The 16843-nt window shown below is 46.0% G+C and overlaps 1 protein-coding gene and 1 long non-coding RNA gene across 3 annotated transcripts; one reads left to right on the top strand and one right to left on the bottom strand.

The window, feature by feature from the left end:
• Positions 1 to 1579: 1579 nt before the first annotated feature.
• Positions 1580 to 4047, bottom strand: LOC138171400 (uncharacterized). The gene is made up of 2 exons (XR_011170873.1): positions 3914 to 4047; positions 1580 to 3609 (listed from the first exon to the last, which is right to left on the bottom strand). It is a non-coding gene; the product is annotated as an uncharacterized lncRNA (long non-coding RNA).
• LOC138171399 (zinc finger protein 383-like) lies at positions 3917 to 11730 on the top strand. Of its 2 annotated transcripts, XM_069100884.1 has the most exons (6): positions 3917 to 4054; positions 4805 to 4868; positions 5853 to 5932; positions 6405 to 6531; positions 6964 to 7059; positions 9490 to 11730. In XM_069100884.1, the coding sequence occupies exons 1-6, from the start codon at positions 3917 to 3919 to the stop codon at positions 10647 to 10649; spliced, it is 1665 nt and encodes a 554-aa protein (XP_068956985.1). In that variant the 3' UTR covers positions 10650 to 11730. The 2 variants fall into 2 exon arrangements, with proteins under 2 accessions (XP_068956985.1, XP_068956986.1); XM_069100885.1 differs by lacking the exon at positions 5853 to 5932 and having other exon boundaries at positions 3931 to 4054.
• The last annotated feature ends 5113 nt before the right edge of the window (positions 11731 to 16843 follow it).

Below are 16843 nucleotides of genomic sequence, written 5' to 3'. Positions count from 1 at the left end.
GTGGTGCTCTATTCACTGAACCACCTAGCTGCCCCACACGTAAAAAAAATCTTCAGTTCATTTTAAAAAATGTTAGTTCCAAATTCTTTCTCCCTCCCAGCCCTTGAAAAGGCAAATGATATAATATCGATTATATATGTGTTGGGGTCAGAAAGCCAGCTCCACATTCAATGCTAGTCCCTTGTCTCTTTGGGGTGAAGTGTATATACTGGGAAAACCTTTGAGGGTGGGACAAAGGATTGCTGAGAAATGTTTCCTTTGGAAGTATGAAAGAATGAATCTCAGTCCGGCCTTGGGAGTTAAACAGAAAATTAGTTCGTTTGTCTCTGATCTTGCTAACAAGTAGGAACCTTTCATGTCTTCAGAGATCTGCACTGGGGCTTTAGGGGAGAACCTGAGGGAACAGAGAGGGTGGTACAGTTTCAGGGGCTACTCTGAAGAAGTACAAACCAAAGGCCTTTTACTTGGGAACCGAGAAAAAAAATACCGGGTCACCTGACTGCAAAAGTATTAACAATTGATCTCTGCAGGCCAAATAAGAACCAATAAACCCTTGAGACATCCTCTAGCATGCACTGAGGAAGGAGGCAAAGATCCTGTGGGCAGATCCTGAGGTCCAGGGGAGGCAAAACCGAAGTTCTCCAGCATAATGTTCCAGTACAGCCCCTGAAAAGCATGCAGGGCCCCGAATTCCTCCAGGGGAGAGTCCTCAGCCACATCCTTGAATGTCACCACTTCCTGAGACAGCAAATTTATTTGTGGACACCTAAGCAGAGTCCCTTCTCTTAGCATAAAAGAAGAGGTGAGGTTGCCAGAAATTGCAGCATAGCATCCAAACTTCTGTGTGTTATAGTCAAAAATGTACTGGGCCAAATACCGTGTGCATGCCAAAGTTGGAACTGGATGAAGGAATTCATGAATTAATAAATGAATAAAGTGTTGACTGTGCATTTACTATGTGCAAAACACTACACTAAGTAGCAGGGACATGAATAGAAAAGTCAGCCTGCCCCTGCTCTCAAGGAAGGAGCTTACATTCTGGGGGGAGGGGAGGAGACACATCTGGAAAGTTTTAGCTGCAAGTCAAAGGGAAAATTCCGATAATCCTAAGGGAACAGCAGCAAAGCAGATGGTCAGGCCTTTCCTAGAATGTTATTTCCATTGATAAAAATCACATATCAGTTTCTAGTGTTGAACCTCCAACAGTGACAAAGATTTTGATGGCAAGAATTTTGTTTTCTCAGTCTTTATTAGGTATGTCTACAGCACGTCCAGGAGAAGAGCCAGCCTTCTCCACACTGGGCTGCTTCCCAGGATGATGCTGAGGGCACTAGCTAGAAGCATTGCCATCCCCCAGGTCCTTGGGCCCAGGGTCCTGGGCTGTGCCTATTATGGTGTGAGGGGTGATGGTGGTCAGAGTGGTGGAGGTTTGACCTGCCTGGCATCTACTGCCTCTGGTCTCTCCCTCCTTCGTGCATCATTCACTCATTAATCAAACATTTATTAAGCCTTCATTCAGGACTACTGAGGGCCAGGCACTGAGCTTGACACTAGGGATGCAAAGGGAAAAATGAGCCAGTAACGGACTGAAGGAGGCTTTTATTCCACTGGAGAAAACAATATGGATACAGGTGAGGAAGACTAAGTATGTACAAAATAAACACAGTCATCTGGTGAGGGAGAGCAATGGGGGAATCGAGAGAGGAGTATGGGTAGGCATGGAGGAGAGATGGAGGTGAGAAGGGAGGGCAGAGGGAAAGGCCCACATGGGGGATGGAATATCACTGACAGCAAACAGAACATGATTCCATTTGGCTGGAGCATAAAACTATGAAGGAAAGCCATGTGTAACAAAATCAACAGAAACAGAAGCCATTCAGAGTGACATTGCCCTTCTTTCCCTCCCTCCCTCCCTCTTTATTTCCTCTCTTTCCTCCTTCCTTCCCTTCTGCTCTCACACCTTCCCAGGCACCAATGGAGTGAAACAAGGCTGTGTGCTCACTCCCATGCTTTTTAGCGTGATGTTTTCAGCCATGTTGTCAAACACCTTCAATATAGATGAACACGGCATCAAGGTCAGCTACCGCACTGATGGGAAAGGCTACAAGCCAAGACCAAAGTGGAGGGAGGGTTGGTGCAGGATTTTTTGTTTGCAGATGATTGTGCCCTCGGTGCAGCCTCTGAAGCTGTGGTACAATAAAGTATGGACCGATTCTCTGCTGTTGGTGCTAATTTTGGCCAAACAGTGAACACCAAGAAAACACTGGTGCTCCATCAGTCAGCACCACACCTTCCATATGTGGAACATCAATGGAGAATTTCTGACTACTGTAAACAAGTTCACTTCCCTTGGCAGTTATGCTTTCCAGGGATGTACACATTGGTAATGATGCATTGCCAGAGTTAGGTAAGTGTTTGGGAGGCTCTGAAGAAAAGTGTGGGAGAGAAGAGAATATTGGGCTGCCCACTCAGCCAAAGGTCTACAGAGCTGTGGTGCTGACCTCACTGTATGCCTGTGAAACCTAGACAGGACCCCAGTGCTATGCCAGGAAACTGGATCGCTTCCATGTGAACTGTCTTAGGAAAATTCTGAAGATCACCTGGCAGGAGAAGAGACCAGACACTGAGGCCCTTTCTTGAGCTAAAGTGCCAAGCATTCAGACTCTGCTGCAGAGAGCACCATTCTGATGGGCTGGCCAAAATAGCCAAAAAGACTGTTTTATGAAGAACTCACACAGAGCAATTGCTCACAAGCTTGTATATATGTATTTCATTAAATGTTTCCCAATTACATATAAAAAAATCTTAACTTCATTTTTAAAAAAAGAAGTGACATGAAGATACCCACAAGATCTCTCTTGGAATCGATTGTGTGACATGGGAGACATTGGCAGAGAACTGCCCAGCGTGGAGTGCCCGTATCAGAGAATCCACCCAAAATGTTCACATGGAGGACCTGTGCCCGAGCATCCCAAGCATCCCGAGCCAGGATCGGTCTGATCAGCCACAGCTGGACACCCTGTACCTTGATTCTGGCACAGTGATGTCATTTCGGTCCTCTTTGAGAAGGAAGGACAACAAAAGTTTGGCTGAGCCCACTGCAGCCCAGAACCCTTGGGCTCCAGTGACCCATCAGCCTCAGCCTCGCCAGCAGCAGAGGGAACAGCTGTGGGCCATGCGGCCAGCCCTCGTTCTTCTTGGACAACAGCTTGTAATAGGGGTGAAGCCGGAACTCTCTCTCCTAGCTTGGGGTGGTGAGCAGAGGGAAGCGGAGGCCACAGGGAGGGGATGGAGGACAGGCATCCGGCTCAGCGTCCGATCCAGCGAGGCCGGGCGCGTTTCTTCCATCGCCTGCCTTTCGGATTCAATAGCAGACACTTTTCCTCCCATTTGGGGCTAGTTGAGGGAGCCACGGGATCTTCATGGGAGTGAAGGCTTGGTATTTACGTTTGAATGTTTCTTTCGTGGCCCCAGACGAGTTCCTGGAACACAGCAGGGGCTTAGACATTGTGGACAATGAGGGCTGACGTCCCGTCTCTGAAGAAAGGTGACTCGTGTCACACTCAGTGCAGTCTCCCTCCTGCACCAGCCTGGCACCTGGCAGAGAACCTGGAACACAGCAGGCACCTAATAAATGCCTGGGGACTCACGCTGATTACGGATTACACCCACCGCTGCGCCCCGCCCCCTCAACAGGGAGAAGGCCCTTGAATTAAAGGGGACCGGGAAACGCGGGGAAAAGGAAGGCCAAGTATCCAGTTACGGAGGCCAGTGGCCCTAGAGAACAGCTGGACCTCTCCGTCAGGGAGACTACAGGACGGGGTTGGGGCTCTCCAGAGCATGCGCAAAGCTGTCACTAGCCTCCAAACTACGCTTCCCAGCAGCCCTTGCCCAGAGGGGAGGAAGGCGGGACCTTATGTACGTGACTTCCTGCCTGCACCGGAAGCCAGCTGCTTTTGTCCTCCCGCCACTGTGGGCACCTCGGGCCCCCGCTCAGGCCCCGGCTTGGCTCGGGCCTGGCTGGAGAGACCTCGGCCAGAGGACGGGCCTCGAGGTAGGACCGGCCGAGCGCTGGGATGCGGGAAGGGGGCGGGGTAGCGCGCGCCAAGCTTCTCAGCCTGCTTCCCTCCGCGTATGCCCAGCCAGGGCAGCAAAGCAGCCCTACACATGCGCTCCGCCCCCTTCGTCGCCACGCCTTCTCTGAGAGTCGCCGCGCCATTGGACGGGGCTGGGGCGGGGCTAGAACCATGAGCCAATCAGACGCGGCTGCCTTAGCTTCTCTTATATCTTAAGCCCTCCTCTCCCTTGGCCTGCCCCCATCCATCAACCAGCAACTATTAAGTACCTAAGGTATACTAGGCCTTGTAGCTGAAAAGACAAAACTAAAAGGCGCCCCCTCCTGGGTTCACAGTGACCACGTGCCATAGGTGGGACTTGAATCCTGGTCGTCCTGACTTCAGGCCACCTCCTTTCAATACATTGCCATGAGCATTTATTAAGCGCCTGCTGTGCGCTAGGCTCTGGGGACACAGAAACAAAGCAGCCTCTGCCCAGGGGGTGGGGAGCTTACGGTCTGCGGTGGTGGACCTGGAGCACCAGGCCCGGTGACCCCTGACCTGGGGGGCCTCCAGGGCTAGCTCCTGGCATCGGATCGGAGCGCGACCTGCCATCTCCTACCTCCGTGACTTTGCCCCCTCCCTTAGCTCACCCCAGGTCTGCGGCCCTCGGCCCCGCGTGGCCGCTCTCAGGGCAGGTGTGGGGGCTGCCCCGCCAGCCCCTCTCCTCCTTTCCTCTCCTTCCCCAGCTTGGCCTTGGCTCTTCTCCAGGAGATGGGCGCGTCAAAGAGGCTGACGGCCAGCGCCCCCCGGGTAAGTGGCAGCGCCACCTTGGAAGGCCTTGGTGTGGACATGTGTCTCTGTCACCCCCCCCTTCGTGCCTGGTCAGAAGCACACTCAGGGGCCACTTGGACCAGGGGCTCTTCGTCTTTTCTCTTGTAGAAGCAATACCTGATTGTGTTGGGAAATGATTACTGTGTCCTCTCCAGTTAGAAATTAATATTTGGAAGGCACAGGAGCCTAATGTAGGGATCCCCCGACTCCAAGTCTAAGGCTGTTTTCCTCACCTTGTTTCTCAGAAATGGGCGGCCCAGTGGATAAAGCACTAGACTTGGAATAAGGTAGCCTCATCTTCCTGAGTTCAAATCCAGCCTCAGACACTAGCTGTGTGACCCTGGACAAGTCACTTAACTCTGCCTCAGTTTCCTTATCTGTAAAGTGAGCTCCGACATCAATGCCAGGAAAATCCTGGGGGGATCCTGTAGAGTCGGACGTGGCTGAAATGACTGAACAACAATGGAATTCTCGGGGTGAGGGAGGAGGGAGGGGTGGCATTCATGAGAGCCCTTTGTTTCCACTTTTACGTGGCTCTTACAGTCACCTGGGCACATATGCACTGCCTGGGTTTTGCAGGGGAGGAAACTGAGCCTGGAAAAGGCCTGGGCTCTGTAACAGGGGAAAGACAGAGGAGGAGGGCCTGCTCAGAGCTCTGTGCTGGGGGCGCAGAGACAAAAGGGGAAGGGTCCCCCTCCAGGAGCACGCATTCCACAGGGAGACTGTATGTGAGGCGCCTTCTGGGGGAGTGGCACCGACACTCTCTGGGATCAGGAAGGCTTTTTGTGGAAGGTGGTGATGAAGTGGGAGGGCGCTCCAGGCATGGGGCAAAGGCACAGAGGCCAGCCTGACTGGACTTTAGAGGGCAGGAAGGGCAGTTATGTGGAATGAGCCTAGAAAAGTCTGGGGCCAAGTCAGAGTGGCATTGAAACGCTGAACAGAAGAGCTGATCTTTGTTCCTAGAGGCCTTAGGAGCGTCTCCTCCTGCCTCCAGTCCCCTGTGTCCACCACTCCCTCAGGAAGCAGTTGGGCTCCCTTTCATGGTAGGTCCTTAAGTGGAGGATGGGGGGCCACTTGTTGGAGAAGAGGCTTTTGGGCAGGTCCAGGCTGGACTCCAATGGCCCCTTGTCTCTAAAGCTGTGACAGTCAGTTCTTACACTGTTGGTCTTACAAGGCTGTTGTGAGGAATGTCAAGTCGAGTCAACAAGCATTTATTAAACACCTACTGTTTTCCAGGCACAAAAGATACAAAGGAAGGCAAAAGACAGTCTCTGCCCTTAAGGAGCTCCCAGTCTAATGAAGCACTAACAGCCTCTAGGCAGAATGAATTGTAAGCCTGCAGTATCCACACAGCGGGCAGTGTGGCTTACACAGGCACACAGTAGGCTCCCTCTGCATTTCTGACTGATGGCTGAACAGGAGGGGCATTATCACAGCAACATGGGGGCCGACCCTCCTCTTCTCCCCCATCAGAAGAGGGGCCTTGGGGGCCCACCGACATATTTGATGTTTCAGGAATCCGTGACATTCAGGGATGTGGCCGTGGATTTCACCTGGGAGGAGTGGGGGCACCTGGGCCCCTCTCAGAAGAAGTTGTACCGGGAGGTAATGCTGGAGAACTACAGAAACCTGGTCTGCCTGGGTGAGGACGGCTGCTCGGCCCCTGCCCCTGTCACCCCCTTGAGGGTCTGTGCTCCTTTGTAATGCTCTGGGATACCTTGAGCGCTTAGTGGTTGTGGTTTGTCCGAAGGCAACAAAGATCTCTAACCCCTTTGTGGCCAAAGGACTGGGTCCTTTTCCCCTGGTCCCTGGGCTTGTATTTCTCCTTGGGCCCTAAAGCCCCTCCCTGTGCAGATGTCTGAAACCTCTTCACAGAGCCTGGGTCTTGGGGACTCCTTTCTTTTCTGAGTTCAGATTGACACTGGGACCCCCTTTTCCCAAACATTCTAGGAAACAGCCTTCAGATGTCCTTCATGCAGTTGTCTGGGCTTTCCTGATATGTCCCCCTTTCCCAGGGAAAGAGGGGATTCGCATTGAATTCTGATCCCAGTATTTTTCTATTTCCAATGTGCAGGCCTTGCCTTTTCCAAACCACACCTGATCTCCCAGCTGGAGCAAGGGGAAGCACCCTGGACTCCAGGGGAAGAGAGCCAAAGAGTGGTCCCTGCAGGTGAGCAAGTGCAGATCAAGTGGAGATGTCATTATGAACAACATTGCAGATGGATTTGGGGGGCCAGAGCGCCTCAGGGTCTGTGCACTCCTGCTGTGCAAATGACTCCCCTGATTCTTATCCCTCCAGCCCTAGGAAGAAGAGCCCACCATGAAGGACTGGTCTCATTCTCATGCCCACCATACTGCAGCAGGGCAGTGCTGTGTATGGAGTCAGCCAGATGACTGGGTTGGAGCCTTGGCTCTTCCACTCAATTCCTGGGTGACCTTGGGTTTGTCACTTCTCTGGGCCTCAGTTTCCTCATCTGTAAAATAAGGGAGCTGCACTTGATGGCCTTTGAGGTTCCTTCCACAAACCTCTCCGTGATTCTGGAACCCCTCTCTTGCCCATTTTCTCATGTTTAGTGACTAGTTTTCAACTTAAAATTAGAAATGAATACAATCAAGTAAACTTTTTCTGCTTTTATGTTTAATGTCATCCTTAGTCAGGGTTCTTTGAGTTACACAGTTAAATTATCAGCTAGCTAGGGAGGGTGGAGGCCCTGGCAGCTGCCTGGGCTGGGGATGGGGGGGGCTTCCTGCAGGCCTTCTGGTGGTGATAGGTCAGAGCTTCCAAGAAAAGTAGGGATTCTCATGGGCAGAGGGGAGGTGGAGACCAGGGGAGGCCCCGCAGAGGCAGGGGGTCAGTTGTTGTTTGGAATGGCAGCCAGAGAGCCAGCAGGACTCATCAGGCCTCACGTCAAATGCACCTTCCTGCCATTAGGCCCCATCAGTCAGCTGTGGGTTCAGCCCTTATGCACCCGGTGGTTACACAGACGAGCCGGCATTTTGCCCTTACACGTGCAGTTGCTGTGGGTTTGTCATCTAAAAGGACCTTTGTTCCTTGACCTTCCTCTTTAGGATCCAGGTCTGGCATGGGAATCCCTGGGTCAGAGGGTGTGGAGGTTGTCAGACCTTGAGACTGGACAGAAAGATGACGTCCACTTGTCACTTCTCCAACAGTGCGACAACCCTCCTGTCTCCCCAGAGCTCAGTCAGCGTGTGGTGTCATCTTTCTCTCCCATCTTCTCTGGTTCAGTGGGCACAAGGAGGTCTCCTTTTCACTGACATGTCTGATTACTAGAGCAAGACAGTTCTTCAGATGGTTATAGACAGCTTATGCTTCTGAGAGATACCCATACACCCGGACACATTCCTTGATGATTTATTGTGTTGTATCTAGGACTTAAGGATACACCAGTTTCTCATAGATTCTTAATGTCTCATGTGTAGCAGCAATGTTTATGGCAAATGTTTTTTCCCCAGAAATTTCCTTTTATTCTGGATGTGTTGTCCCATAACAATTCTTTAATTTTATATAGTCAAGTCCATTTCTTTTAGTTCTTATCTTTTTTAACTTCCCAGTTTATATGTTTGTGTATGTGTGTATGTATATAACGTGTGTATGTACATGTATGTGTGCGTATGTATATGTGTATACACATAAATGTGTTATGTGTTTTTGTTTATCCCATAGTGTGAGGTGTGATTCCAATTCCAATTATCATCTCACTGGTATCCAATTTTCCTAGCAAGTTTTATTCAGTAATGTCTATCTCTCTTGGTATTTTGTGATCTTTGATTCATCAATAGTTCATCTGTATATTAATATTTATTATTATATGCCTTTCATTCTCATCCTGAGTTATTTATTCGGTTCTGTTGATGTATTTTTCGAGCTTTTATCTCGCACCAGATGCTTTTTGATTAAAAACTACTTTGAAATAAGAATTGCTAAGTTTCAGCAACCATATGTAAGACTGCACCAAATCACTGATAATAGGAAAAATGCACCCTAAGGCAGCTCTAAGATGTTACTTTACAACTAGGAAATTAGCAAAAAATGTAAATAGTCAATGTTGGAGGGGCTTCAGAAAGACAGGCACACTAATTCACCATTGGTAGAGGTGTGAATTGGTCTAATCTTTCTGGAAAGCAAGTTAAACTTATACGAAAAAAATGACTAATGTGTTCATTCTACTTGATTCAGTGATTTTACTACTGGACATGTATGTTCAAGGTCAAAGACAAAGAAAGTTTCCACATATACTAAAATATTTGAGCAAAACTTTTTTGTGTTAGCAAAGAACTGGAAACATTTGCCTCTTATCAGTTAGTATAAGGCTACACAAGTCATAGAACTTGAAAGTACTAGACTGTTACTATGTTATAAGACAATGACTATGAAGAATTCAGAGAAACATGGGAAAACATATGAACTAATGCATTCTGAAAGCAGCAGATGCAGGAAAACACTATCCCTCTTATGTTCACAGTGACTACTACTAGAATGTTGTTGATAGTCATCTTTCTAGTTGGAGAAAACAAGACAGGATTAAGTGTGATGCAGAGGGAACCAGAACGATTTACATTTTTCCTTTTCTTTTCTCAGATTGGAAGAGTAAATCCTCAAACAAGAAGTCAGATTCCAATATAGAAATTTCTGTGAAAGCATCAGCCCAGGAAAAACACATAAGTAATGATACTTATGTCTTAAATTTGAAAGAAACCTTAGGATATAGTTCCAGATTAGAGAGGCAGCAGAAGAGAAAGGAGAAACCTTATGAATGTGGCAAGACCCTCAGTTGGAGCACACAGTGTATTCAATGTCAGAGAACTCACATTGAAAAGAAACTTTATGAATGTAATGACTGTGGAAAGACCTTCTGCCAGAGCAGTGATTTCATTCGACACCAGAGAATTCATACTGGAGAGAAACCTTATGAATGTAACGAATGTGGAAAGGCCTTCCACAGGAAGACAGGTCTTACCGAACATCAGAAAACTCATACTGGAGAGAAGCCTTATAAATGTGATGAATGTGGGAAAGCCTTCTACAGGAGCACACACCTTACTCGGCATGAAAGAATTCATACTGGATTGAAGCCTTTTGAATGTACCGAATGTGGGAAGGCCTTCCATTGGAGGACGGGCCTTATTGAACATCAGAAAATTCATACCGGAGAGAAACCTTATGAATGTAAGGAATGTGGGAAAGCATTTTGCCAAAGTACACACCTTACTCGACATCAGAGAATTCATACTGGAGAAAAACCGTATGAATGTAAGGAATGTGGGAAGGCATTCTGCCAGAACACACAACTTACTCAACATCAAAGAATTCATACTGGAGAGAAACCTTATACATGCCATGAATGTGGGAAGGCCTTCCATTGGAACATACAACTTACTCAACATCTGAGAATTCATACTGGAGAAAAACCTTACAAATGTGATGAATGTGGGAAAGCCTTCTGCAAAAACAGAGAATTCATTCGACACCAAAGAATTCACACTGGAGAAAAACCTTTTGAATGTAATGAATGTGGGAAGGCTTTCCGCCAGAGCATACACCTAACTGAGCATCAGAGAATTCATTCTGGAGAAAAACCTTATGAATGTCATGAATGTGGGAAAGCTTTTCATTGGAGGATAGGACTTACTCAGCATCAGAGAGTGCATACTGGAGAGAAACCTTATAAATGTAATAAATGTGGGAAGACCTTCCGTTGGAGCACACAGCTTACTAAACACCAGACAGCTCATATTTGAGAGAATTTTATAGATGTAATTCATGTGGAGACAGAGACATGAGAAAATTTATAATGGAGAGAAACTGATTTTTTAGAATCACCAAAGTTGTGAGTTGGAAGGGACCTTAGTAGCTTTCTAGTCTAAGCCACATGTGAAAAAGAATGAGTTATCTCTCTGTAACATACCCAACAAGCATCCAACTTGATTGAAGATTTCTAATGTGGGGGCACTCTCAAACTCCCAAATCAGTCCCTTCTCTCTTTGGATAGTTCTAATTGTTAGGAAATTTTTCTCTGATATCCCATCTAAATTTGCCTGAACCCACCAAATTCCAGCAATTTCTCTTTGTTTCAGCCCTTCTGAGACCAAGAAAAACAAAGACTAATATTTGGTCTGTATGTAAGTCCTTCAAAAGCTTGAAGATAGCCATCATGTCCTCCCTAGAAGTATTGTCTTCTCTAGGCTAAAAATCCTTAGTCCTTTAAACCAGTCATTATATAGCATAAACACCAAGCAGTTCACCATCATGGTTGCCCCACTCCAAGCATTCTAGTGTATCCTTCCTAAACTGTGGTGCTGGCATTGAACACAATTGTCCAGGTGAGTGAGGTTTGGCCACGGTAGTTCAGAGGAACTCTTGCCTTATTATCTTCAAATCAGTGCTTATCTTAATGTAGTCCAGGGTCAGATGAGTTTTTAGGAGACGACACTGCATTGCTGACTTACAGTGAGATTGCTACCCATTGAAACACCCAGATCCTTTTCAGACCAACTTCTGTCTCACAATCTCCCCTCCATATCATACTAAAGAAGCTGACAGCTTGAATTGAAGTATAAAACAGATATTTCCAACAAGTCACCTTCATTCAGGGAGATGAGTTATCCTTCCCAGCTTTGCATCTACCTATCTAAAGGGCATTTTGTTTCTTCTGATAGAAGAGAAGCTCTTTGAGAGCAGGAATTGTTTTTGTCTTTGTACCCTTTAGCACCTAGCATGTGCTTTATAAATGCTTTTGGATTGTGTCATCTGTAAACTTGATAAGCCATATGATCTATACTTTTATAAAGTCATTGATTAAAAGAAATACTAAACTGCAAAGGGTCAAGTACCTTTTTCTGGGGCATTCCACTGGGGACCTCTTGCTATACTGACATTGAGCCATTAATGACTTGCTCTTTGTGTCTGGCTATCTAACCAATCTCAAATACTTATAAAGTACTGTCCTGTAATCCACATCTATCTTTTCCACAAGAAGAATGTGGCATATTATGTCAAATAATTTGCTAAAATATAGTTAAACAGCAGACTGGGGCACTATGAAGATGGCAAATGTTCTAAGTGTCTGTGGGGCAGAGGGACTTTCTGGGGTGGGAAGGCTGCTGGGGTTTGTGGTTTCCCTGCCCATCCTCTCTTTCATCCAGATCAGAAGCCCAGGTCCTCATCCTTTCTTTCCTTTTAAATCTCTTTTCACTATTCCCCACTCCAAGTTTAAGGTTTGTTCTGCTTATAAGTAATCCTCCCCTGAAGCTAAGCTTCCTCTTATTCCCCCTTTCCCTCTCTTCCTGTTGATTCGAATGTCATTTCTACCCCACACTTGATATGTGTATGTTATTGAGCCTTTGTTTTCAAAGAGGACCAGTAACATGACACTGGGGTAAAATGGTGGATGATGGGTGATGTCTTGACTTCTGAATGAATTGGATTTAAGTGAAGCAGAGTTGGGCAGCGTCATCAGCCTCACTCTTCCAGGGTCCTTGAAGTCCAGTGGCATATGCGTGTGTTCAACCCTCCTTTGGCCCATACAGATAAGAATGAGATCCCAGTGATCTCACACCCTTTCCTTGTGTATGTAGACTTTACTTAGGCAGCCTAATCAAGTGAGGTAAGTTCCCCTACCCTGTCTATCTCTTCTCTAGTGTTTCCCATTTTCCCACACTCTGGTAAAACTGTCTTGGCAGACAGGCTAAACCAGGTTGAGGTAACCAGAGTGATCACCTTTACCTGTCCCTTCTCCACTTCCACAAGGAATCAGCCTTTTGGTTTTGTTCACACCCTTCCTTTACCACAAGTTGAGTGGAGATGAACATAAGTCTGCCAAAAGATGGATGAAAGAATGTAAACAAGTATTCCTCAGAAGAAAAGGATACTTGATAATCCTCTTAAAAACTGTCCAGACTCTAGTCCCCGGAGAAATGCAAATTGAAACAAGTCAGAGGCACCATTAAGTTAGACAAGATGGTGAGAAAATGAGAGATCCACTTTGGTGTATTGATGGAACTCTGAAGACATGCCATGCTGTACAGTTCTGGGGAGAGCTGTGAATGAGCACCATCCTTTGGGAAAATCAGTGGCAATCTACAGCCAGGGCCACAGGATGTTTCAGACCTTCTATCCTGGTGGTCTTGACACCAAGATGGGACAGGAAAACTATCATTTACAGGAAATACAGTTATCCCTTCCATATCATGGGAGTTAGGGGTATAGTGCCCCCACAATCTGGAAAATCCATGTAATATTATTTCACCCTTCCCTTTGTACCAGAGAAGTCTGAACTTTTTTTCTTTTTCTTTTATGGGGTGTTTACAGTACCTCATTGTAAAATTTGGGTTGATATCATACAAAACTATACATATATTTTATACATTTCTGAGTTTCTAAATTTTTTCCTACTGGCCTTTATGTCTCATCTGTGGCTTCTGCAAAACTCCCCCAAAATTCCCATTTAATTTCTTATGTCTACCCATGATATATCAAAACCATGATGGGGAAAGTCGCAACGTGGGAGGGATAACTATAAAGACCTCTTAGAATAACAATATCCAGGGGTGGCCAGGTGGCTTAGCAAGTAAGAGCACCGGCCCCAGTGTCAGGATGGCCTGGGATCGAATCCAGGCTCAGACACTTAGCACCCACCCAGAAACACCCGGCCGTGTAACCTTAAGCAAGTTACTTAACCCCCATTGCTTAGGGGCGGCCAGGTAGCACAGCGAGTAAGAGCACCAGCCCCAGAGCCGGGATGACCTGGGATCGAATCCGGGCTCAGACACTTAGCACCCACCCAGAAACACCTGGCCATGTAACCTTGAGCAAGTTACTTAACCCCCATTGCTTTAAAAAAAAAAAAAGAATAACAATATCCAGAGCCCCATTTCAGGGGTAATGGTAAAATTCATGTATCATAGATGAGTTAGTCCTAACACATAAATGATTTACTAAGATATGGAGGCAGCATAGATTTAGGGTGTGAAGATGTGGGTTTGGATCCCATCTTCATTTTTAACCTATGTCATCTTGGGCATGTCATTAAACTTGTCCAGTCCTCAATTTTCTCATGGAAAAATGAGGGAGTTGATTCCTAAGCTCCTTTTCTGATATAAATCTTTCCCAATCGTCCTTGTAGCAGCAAGCACCCCAACATCCCCAGGGTGGCTGCCAACACAGGTTCTTAGATCTGCTTTGCTAAAGGAAAGCAACTCAAAATATGTTAACAAGCTTACTTTAATCAATCAAACATATATCATTTACCTAGTTCAGGGGGAAAAGGTCAGCACCCCGAACTTCAGAATATACAGAGGTTACAAGCATAAGTTACAAGAACATTTCAGCAGACAGGCTTCCAAACTGTCCAACCATTACATCCATACCAAATCACAGTTACCAGAGAGGGAAGTATCAACATCTGGGTTTTTCAAAGCCTGGGGGCTCTCAACAGCTGCCCAGAATCTCATGTGGTCAAATCACACAACATTTCTCAAGAGAGCCCCAAAACAATGCCTCACATCAGGAATTATATAGTCTTCTCCTGGCTCAGAGAATGTAACAATCCTCTTGATCCACTGCCCAATCACAAAGCATGAAGGTGCGGGTGTTCCTGAGAAACAAGCCTCCTACCACAGGCTCCAGGTGCACTTAACCTAGGGGCAGGGAAGATCTTAAAAATTTACATTCCTATAACCCTTGTAAGCATGAAAAGACTTATATGAAGTCACATTGAGTGAAAAAAGCATCTGAAAATATATACTGACTACCACTATATAAAAACACATCCTTAATCTTAGGGCCTTCCCTCTGCTGATTACCCCCAAACTGATCCTGTCAATAGCTTGTTTTTACACAGTTGTGTGCATGCAGTTTCCCTCATCAGACAGTAAACATCTAGGGCAGTGTCTGGCTTTTTCATTTCTTTGAGTATAGCATAGTGCTTTGCACATAGTAGGTATCTAATAAATCCTTATTGACTTGAATCCAGTAACATAATTCTAAAAAATGTACAAAAAGAAAGAGCAGGTAGGCATGTTGAAACCCATAGGTGCCATTATAAAAAGATGTTCAGTTGTGAAAGGGAAATGAGTTTTTTCTCTGAAATTGAAGTGTGCCTCCTTCTTAACAGGAGTCACTGAGAGCTCTGAGCTTGGTTACTTTTCATTATTTTTGCCAATTTGATGGGTTTAAGGTGACATATTTTTAACAATGAACCTGAGCACTAGTAATGACTTTATTATTAATAACAATATTATTATTAACAGTTGAGATATGTGAAGAACACTTTGTAAACCTTCAGGTACCTAGATGTTAGTTAGTATTGTTTTAATTTCCTTTTCTGAACATTGTAGTAGAATCTAAAGCATTTTTACATATACAAGGAAATGGTTAAAATGTATAGCTAAAGCCCAGACCACAATGATCAAAAGATATGGAGAAATTTCAAAAATTAATTGAAAAGTTGCTCAAACTTGGCCATTAATCAGAGAGACATGTGAAATAAAAGAACTCAGGCAATACTTGATACCATAAACAACTGGCAAAGATAATGAAAAGTCACTAAACACAATGGGGTCAATAGTGTTGAGAAATGATCGCACTTATTCATTGTTGGTGCAAACTTGCCAACTTCTAGGACCTTTGAGGAAAATACCCAGCAGTGTGCACTGATAATTACAAAGCCATTCAGCCCTTTGACTCAATGATTGCATCCTGTACCTTAACACTTTGGATGTATATTCTTTGGCTCCAAACCCTCTTTCACCTATACCAGATTCTCTTAATTTCCTCATAAAATGGAGATAATTAGCCTTATTCTCAGCTCTTTGGGTTACCATAAGGCTCAAATAAGCTAATGCATACAGAATGCTTTATGATTGTTAAAAGGCTGGATAAACACCAGCTAATAATATTTACCTTGTTTATGTTTTTAGATCTTTGTTCTTATCCCTGGGGGGTAAAGATTAAACAGATTGGTTTTATAAACAAAACCCAATTCAAAAACCTAAAAAAATTTATCAAAGAGAGAAATACATGCTGAGTGTTTTGAAAAAACAAACAAAAGCATTCTTTATACCAAAACGTTCATGGCAGCATTATTTCTTATTGGAAAAAGCTGGAAGAAACTAAAATGTAGAAGAAAGGAGAGGCTCCATTGTGGTGCATTCCTGTGCTGGAGTATGACAGTATAAGTGGGCTAAGGGAGAGGGTTACAAAGAACTCCAGAAAGGCCTCTATGAAGAGGGCATGCCGCAGCCTCAGCTGTCTTCACAGGCCCAGGGAGGCCGGGCAAGATCTCCCCTGAATGACCAGCAGATGTGCTGCCTGCCCTGGCTTTCCCGCCCTCCCCTGCACAGCTGGCACCCAAGGACCTGCCCCTTGCTCCAGCTGGCAAATCTCATCTGCTTTAGGAGCTGCTCATCCTGGTCACTGGAAATAGGAAAATGCTTCTGCCTTCAGAGAAACCTCAAAAATCATTCCTGGTCTCTTTTCTCTCAGGAGACAAGTGGACAAGCCAGGAAGGCCTGAGCAGGGCACAGAGGAGCCTGGGCAGGTGTTCCTAGGGAGTGAGGGGAAACAGGATCTGATTTGGACTCAGGCAGAAAATGCATGGGAACTTTCCATGTCTTCAGATGTTGGTTCTGGGGAGAATCCCTGCCCTGAGGGAATGGAGACTGGGGGAGGCCCAATCACAGGGGCCACACAATCAAATGGGCTCTCTTTAGTCCTATAAACCAATGCTGGTCTTTCAGCTGGTGATAAGTATCCTGTCGCTGACCATCAAAGGATTATCAGTTTCTTCTATCGACCGTTCTTCCAACTGCTCTAGAGACGGCCCATAACGTTAAGGAAGAAAGGAAGGACCAGAAACCTTCCCTGAGCGGGTTCTGAGCACCAGGGGAGCCATCCTGACCTGGCCACACCAGGTTCCCATGGTTCTCCAGCATCA

This window comes from Petaurus breviceps, unplaced genomic scaffold (genome assembly GCF_028583685.1).
Source record: "Petaurus breviceps papuanus isolate PSGF00001 unplaced genomic scaffold, PetGlider_PUasm1.0 428, whole genome shotgun sequence".
Lineage (NCBI taxonomy): Eukaryota > Metazoa > Chordata > Mammalia > Diprotodontia > Petauridae > Petaurus > Petaurus breviceps.
The sequence above is the reverse complement of the archived record's forward strand: the minus strand, read 5'-3'. Positions and strand labels throughout refer to the sequence as shown.